The following is a 7,233-nucleotide window of genomic DNA, read 5'->3' as shown; positions in this document are numbered from 1 at the left end:
GAGAGGTTTTTATTCTCTATTTTGTGTTAGGCCAGCTTGTGACTAGGGTGGGCATTCTATGTCCTTTTTTCTATGTTTTGATATTTCTTTGTTTTAGCCGTGTATGGTTCTCAATCAGGGACAGCTGTCTGTCGTTGTCTCTGATTGGGAGCCATACTTGGGTAGCCTTTTCCCACAGGGTTGTTGTGGGTAGTTATTTTCTGTTTTTGTACATTGTGACCTGACATAACTATTGGCTTTCCTTTGTTTCTTTTGTTAAAGTGTTTCTCATCATTAAATAGTATAATGAACACTCACCTGGGTCGTCAAAGCTGCGCTTTGGTCCCCTTCTTCAACAGACGATCGTTAAACCAGGGACTTGCTTCCATTCAGCCACAAGAGCATTAGTGAGGTTGGGCGATTAGGCCCGGCTCGCAGTCTGCATTTCCAAATCATCCCAAAGGTGTTTGATGGGGGTTGAGGTTAGCGCTCTGTGCAGGCCAGTCAAGTTCTTCCACACCGATCTCGACAAACCAATTCTGTTTGGACCTCGCCTTTTTTTGCACGGGGAAATTGTCATGCGGAAAACAGGAAAGGACTTTCCCAAACTGTTGCCACACAGTTGGAAGCACAAGATTGTCTAGTTTGGCAATGTATGCTGTAGCAATTATATTTCCCCTTCACTGAAACTAAGGGGCATAGCCCAAACTATGAAAAACAGCGTCAGACCATTTTTCCTCCTCCACCAAACCTTACAGTTGGCATTAAGCATTCGGCAGGTTGTGTTCTCCTGTTATCCGAGCTTTACACCACTCCAGCTGACGCTTGGCATTGACCATGGTGATCTTAGGCTTGTGTGCGGCTGCTTTGCCATGGAAACCCATTTCATGAAGCTCCCGACCAACAGTTCTCGTGCTGAAGTTGCTTCCAGAGGCAGTTTGGAACTCGGTAGTGAGTGTTGCGACCGAGGACAGACCATTTTTTTACGCACTACGCGATTCAGCACTCGGAGGTCCCGTTCTGTGAGCGTGTGAGGCCTACCACTTCACGGTTGAGCCGTTGTTGCTCCTAGAAGTTTCCACTTCACAATAACAGCACTTACAGTTGACCCGGGGGCAGCTCTAGTAGGGCAGAATTTTGACAAACTGACTTGTTGGAAAGGTGGCATCCTGTGATGGTGCCATGTTGAAAGTCACTGAGCTCTTCAGTAAGGCCATTCTACAACCAATATTGCATGGCTGTGTGCTTGATTTCATCCACCTGTCAAGAACGGGTTTGGCTGAAATAAAATCCACTAATTTTGAAGGGGTGTCCACATACTTTTGTATATATAGTGTGAGAACACATGGGTGTTGTTGCACCGTACCAACGATAAGCCTGTCTTCCCCATCACATCATGGAAGGTCATGTCGATGTTCATTTAACCTCTGTCTCTCTCTCTTCCTCTGACTCCTCCCTTTCTCCTTTGTTTCTCTCTCTCTCTCTCTCTCTCTCTCTCTCTTTCCTCTCTATCTCTCTGTCTCGTTCCCTCTCTTTCTCTCTCTCTCTCTCTCTCTCTCTCTCTCTTCCCTCTCTATCTCTCTGTCTCGTTCCCTCTCTTTCTCTCTCTTTCTCTCTCTCTCTCTCTCTTTCCCTCTCTCTCTCTCTCTCTCTCTCTCTCTCTCTGTCTCGTTCCCTCTCTTTCTCTCTCTCTCTCTCTCTCTCTCTCTCTCTCTCCCTCTCTCTTCTCTCTGTCTCGTTCCCTCTCTTTCTCTCTCTCTCTCTGTCTCGTTCCCTCTCTTTCTCTCTCTCTCTCTGTCTCGTTCCCTCTCTTTCTCTCTCTCTCTCTCTCTCTCTCTCTCTCTCTCCCTCTCTTTCTCTCTGTCTCGTTCCCTCTCTTTCTCCTCAGATCTCCAGGCTCAAAGTGTCAGTCCACCAGGTAGGTATAAGAGTATAAATCTACAGTGATTTTAGCAGTTCAATATTCGTCAACTTTATTATCCAACACATGAAGACAATTCATGTGTCCATACAAACCAATCTAAAACCCCAATAACAAGTACTGTTTTATGGAACTACTAATACTTGTCAACCACAAAGCACTACTGCTGTTAGAATAACAGAAGCACTGTCATCATCTGTCCTCACCACTGTGTGTTTTCCTCTCTGCTGTTTTACAGCTGAACTCTCAGTCAGACTGGTGAATGGGACCACTTCCTGTTCTGGGACAGTGTAAGTTTTCTATGAAGGAGAGTGGTCATGTCTATGTTTTTGGTGGCAGAGCATGAGAGAGGTTAAGGTTGTGTGTAGACAGCTGGACTGTGGGAATCCTGTAGCTGAATCAAGTGGACCTCTGATTGAAGATGGAAGAGGAGTCACACTATTTAGTTGCAAGGGGAAATGAGTCTTCTATTAGAGAGTGTGTCATCATAAAAGGCATACCTGGTATCTTAGTAGGAGTACTTCCTGGTGACTGTGAAGGTGAATATTATCATCGTGTGACCTGTTCAGGTAAGAGACTGGTCATATTGAGAGATTTATTTCTACATTATACAATATTACCATGTATCATGTTTTATGTGGTTTTAATTTCATTTAAATAGAGGGAGAGATGTTAGATGTATTTAAACATTATATTTGGATTTAGTCCTTGACAGTGTCATCAACAAAACTGATTGAATGTTCAAGCAAAGTCTTTTTCTCCAGAGTCTGTGAGGCTTGTGGACGGAGCTGGTCTCTGCTCTGGGAGAGTGGAGGTGAAGTCCAATCAGTCCTGGGCCTCAGTGTGTGAAGCTGACTTTGAGCGGCAGGATGCAGAGGTAGTCTGTAGGGAGCTTGGCTGTGGGGCTCCTGCAGCTCTACAGGGGGGGCTCTATGGAGAAGGTGAGGGTCAGACCTGGGATAAAGAGTTGCAGTGTGAAGGCAAAGAGTCCCTTCTCCTCGACTGTGACACCTCAGACAGAAAACACAACACCTGCCTACCTGGTAATGCTGTTGGACTCACCTGCTCAGGTAAGAAACAGTTTGTCACTCAATCGACATTGTTTCTCACCTGGAGTGAAGAATATGAGAGACAATATAGGTGTGTTTTAGTGAGAAAATAGTAAGATTACTGTCTATCTCTTTTCTTTTCTCAGAGCCTGACGATGTGAGGCTGGTGAGAGGAGGCAGTCGCTGTGCTGGTGGAGTGGAGCGGTACGACCAGGGAGAGTGGAGGACCGTGGGAGCTGAGGACTGGGACCAGGAGGATGTAGCTGCAGTAGTGTGTAGACAGCTGGGTTGTGGCTCCACTGTTTCAGTTCTACCTGGAAACACCACTAGAAGGTTTGGAGTTCACTGTGATGGTCCTGAGTCTTCACTGGGGGAGTGTAGAAGAAGATATGATCTCTATCCTGGACTCACAGTGATCTGCTCAAGTAATAAAAAAGATTTTATAATTACATTCAACTGATTTCCTTCATTCGTACAACTTCCTCTGTCACATGTCATGTTATTGTCAAATCTCAAACGAGGGAAAGTAGTTGAGGAGCTACGTTTTCTTTATCTCTCCTCTCGTTCCAGATGTCCTGCTGAAGCCTGATATCAACAGATGTTGTCTCAGTGACTGTAGGCCCACTACTCATGTTGCCCTGTGAGGGAGGGTGGCTACCACTGTTACATGCTGATGTTATTGTCATATCTACAGGAAACTAGTTGAAGAGGTTTGTTCTTGTTCTCTTTTATTGTTCACAGATCTCCTGGTCCAGCCTGATATCTCCCTGACTGACTCAATGGGAGGGGTCTCCAGGGGCCCCCAGGGGCCCGAGATGTTCAGAGGCTACAACTTCACCATCACCTGCTCCACTCAGCCACAGCGCCCAGGAGGCTCCTTCCTCCTCACGTTCACCGGCTCCAACAGAACCCAGACCCAGCCAGCTGTCAATCACTCTGCTGCCTTCCTCTTCGCTGCTGCAGATGACTCCCATCAAGGGAACTACCGCTGTGTTTATGACAATTATGTTTTCTCTCATAACTTCTCCTCTGAGAGCGAGATCCTCTCCCTCACCGTCACAGGTAACTGAACATGAACCAGACTTGTAACTTTGTCATTGACAGATTTCCCACAGATCTATGTGATGATGATGATGATGATCAGTCCCCTTCATCAAAGGTGTTTTCTGTTTTTGCAGCCTCTCCTCTGCCAGCCTTCATCGTCAGACACGTTGTAGTGCTGCTGATCCTACTGACAGCCATCACCGCCTCCTACCTGTACTACAAGGTAAAGACATAGAGAGAGAGAGAGAGAGAGAGAGAGAGACAGAGAGAGAGAGAGAGAGAGAGACAGAGAGAGACAGAGAGAGACAGAGAGACAGAGAGACAGAGAGACAGAGAGAGAGAGAGAGAGAGAGAGAGAGAGAGAGAGAGAGAGAGACAGAGAGAGAGAGAGAGAGAGAGAGAGAGAGAGAGACAGAGAGAGACAGAGACAGAGAGAGAGAGAGAGAGACAGAGAGAGACAGAGACAGAGAGAGAGAGAGAGAGAGAGAGAGAGAGAGAGAGAGAGAGAGAGAGAGAGAGACAGAGAGAGACAGAGACAGAGAGAGAGCGAGAGAGACAGAGAGAGACAGAGACAGAGAGACAGAGAGAGAGAGAGAGACAGAGAGACAGAGAGAGAGAGAGAGAGAACAGAGAGAGAGAGAGAGAGAGAGACAGAGAGACAGAGATCTGACTGTTGGTGCTGTGTCTCTCTAGCCCACCAGGAGGCAGAAGAGAGTGAACAGGGTGAGCAGCATGGATCTTCATGCCATGGAGATGGTCTCTCTGAGCTCCAGAGCTGAAGCCGGACCGGGAGAGGAGAGAGCAGCCCAGGGGACGGAGTAGAATGAAGCTGACCCTACATGCTGATCTTAGGTCAGTTTTGTGTTTAAAATGTGGTGACAAACCTTAAGTGCTTCTAATTTAATAATAATTGTATTATTTTATTATTAATAATAATTTTAATAACAAGTTCAGAATTAGTTTATCTTTCTAGAACCTCGGAAGAAATCTAAAAGGAGTGACTGTAACCACCATTATTCCTTTTAGTTTGGTTTGTACCACCAGGGAAACATGGGGTTCTGGGTAACATGGGGTTCTGGGTAACATGGGGTTCTGGGTAACATGGGGTTCTGGGTAACATGGGGTTCTGGGTAACATGGGGGTTCTGGGTAACATGGGGGTTCTGGGTAACATAGGGGTTCTGGGTAACATGGGGTTTGGGGTAACATGGGGTTTTGGTAACATGGGGGTTCTGGGTAACATGGGGTTCTGGGTAACATGGGGTTTTGGTAACATGGGGGTTCTGGGTAACATGGGGTTTTGGTAACATGGGGGTTCTGGGTAACATGGGGTTCTGGGTAACATGGGGTTCTGGGTAACATGGGGGTTCTGGGTAACATGGGGTTCTGGGTAACATGGGGGTTCTGGGTAACATGGGGGTTCTGGGTAACATGGGGTTCTGGGTAACATGGGGTTCTGGGTAACATGGGGTTCTGGGTAACATGGGGGTTCTGGGTAACATGGGGGTCCTGGTAACATGGGGTTCTGGGTAACATGGGGTTCTGGGTAACATGGGGGTTCTGGGTAACATGGGGTTCTGGGTAACATGGGGGTTCTGGGTAACATGGGGGTTCTGGGTAACATGGGGTTCTGGGTAACATGGGGGTTCTGGGTAACATGGGGTTCTGGGTAACATGGGGGTTCTGGGTAACATGGGGGTTCTGGGTAACATGGGGGTTCTGGGTAACATGGGGTTCTGGGTAACATGGGGGTTCTGGGTAACATGGGGGTTCTGGGTAACATGGGGGTTCTGGGTAACATGGGGTTTGGGGTAACATGGGGGTTCTGGGTAACATGGGGGTTCTGGGTAACATGGGGGTTCTGGGTAACATGGGGGTTCTGGGTAACATGGGGTTCTGGGTAACATGGGGGTTCTGATTATTTTAAGCGATTAGCTCAATTACGTCTGTTTAGTGTTCCAGAATGTATTGCTATTTGCTTTTGCCTCTTAGATTATTTATCTTATTTAGTGCCTCTTAGATTATTTATCTTATTTAGTGCCTCTTAGATTATTTATCTTATTTAGTGTCTCTTAGATTATTTATCTTATTTAGTGCCTCTTAGATTATTTCTCTTGAAGTGTTTCCATTATTAATCCATGTATTATTATAATCATCTGTTCATTCTTTTGTATTTTGAATCATTTTTTGATGAAGGGGTCGTCTTCAACTCAAGTCATTTTGGTTTGTTGTCGTTTACCTCTCGTGATGTTGTTGATTATGAATGTTATGATATTGATTATTGATTATGATGTAGATTATTGATTATGATGTTGCTCTTTAAACTGCCATGTGATCAACTGAATGCTTTTTAATAAAGTTACAGGCTGTCAGTCTTGTGTGATTCCCCTCTCGGACAGACTACAACATACAGTATGAATTAACTGGTCGTACATTTGGCAGGAGGTTAGGAAGTGCAGCTCAGTTTCCACCTCATTTTGTGGGCAGTGTTGCACATAGTCTGTCTTCTCTTGAGAGCCCAGGTCTGCCGACGACGGCCTTTCTCAATAGCAAGGCTATGCTCACTGAGTCTGTACATAGTCAAAGCTTTCCTTAAGTTTGGGTCAGTCACAGTGGTCAGGTATTCTGCCACTGTGTCCTCTCTGTTTAGGACCAAATAACATTCTAGTTTACTCTGTTATTTTTTTGTTAATTCTTTCCAATGTGTCAAGTAATTATCATTTTGTTTTCTAATGATTTGGTTGGGGTCTAATTGTGTTGCTGTCCCGGGGCTCTGTGGGGTCTGTTTGTGTTTGTGAACAGAGCCCCAGGACCAGCTTGCTGAGGGGACTCTTCTGTCTGTCTGTCTGTCTGTCTGTCTGTCTGTCTGTCTGTCTGTCTGTCTGTCTGTCTGTCTCTCTTTCTGTCTCTCTTTCTGTCTGTCTGTCTGTCTGTCTGTCTGTCTGTCTGTCTGTCTGTCTGTCTGTCTGTCTGTCTGTCTGTCTGTCTGTCTGTCTTTCTGTCTGTCTGTCTGTCTGTCTGTCTGTCTGTCTGTCTGTCTGTCTGTCTGTCTGTCTGTCTGTCTTTCTGTCTGTCTGTCTGTCTGTCTGTCTGTCTGTCTGTCTGTCTGTCTGTCTGTCTGTCTCTCTCACACACACACAGATGAGAGGCTAATAATATCACCTGCTAATTCAAACAGTGAGAAACTACAAACACACAGAAAGAGAGAAGAGAAGACATCAATGTAGTTATTGATCCTCCA

At 45.9% G+C, this 7,233-nt stretch overlaps 1 protein-coding gene across 1 annotated transcript; it reads left to right on the top strand.

Annotated features, from left to right (window-relative positions):
- The first annotated feature begins 2,187 nt into the window (after positions 1-2,187).
- On the top strand, positions 2,188-5,066 carry LOC106600194 (deleted in malignant brain tumors 1 protein-like). The gene is made up of 6 exons (XM_045712646.1): positions 2,188-2,469; positions 2,665-2,970; positions 3,096-3,374; positions 3,691-4,011; positions 4,128-4,216; positions 4,687-5,066. Exons 1-6 carry the CDS (start codon positions 2,322-2,324, stop codon positions 4,813-4,815), a joined length of 1,272 nt encoding a protein of 423 aa, XP_045568602.1. The 5' UTR covers positions 2,188-2,321; the 3' UTR covers positions 4,816-5,066.
- The last annotated feature ends 2,167 nt before the right edge of the window (positions 5,067-7,233 follow it).

Source organism: Salmo salar, unplaced genomic scaffold (assembly GCF_905237065.1).
Source record: "Salmo salar unplaced genomic scaffold, Ssal_v3.1, whole genome shotgun sequence".
NCBI classification, from domain to species: domain Eukaryota; kingdom Metazoa; phylum Chordata; class Actinopteri; order Salmoniformes; family Salmonidae; genus Salmo; species Salmo salar.
This window is presented reverse-complemented; position numbering and strand designations above follow the sequence as displayed.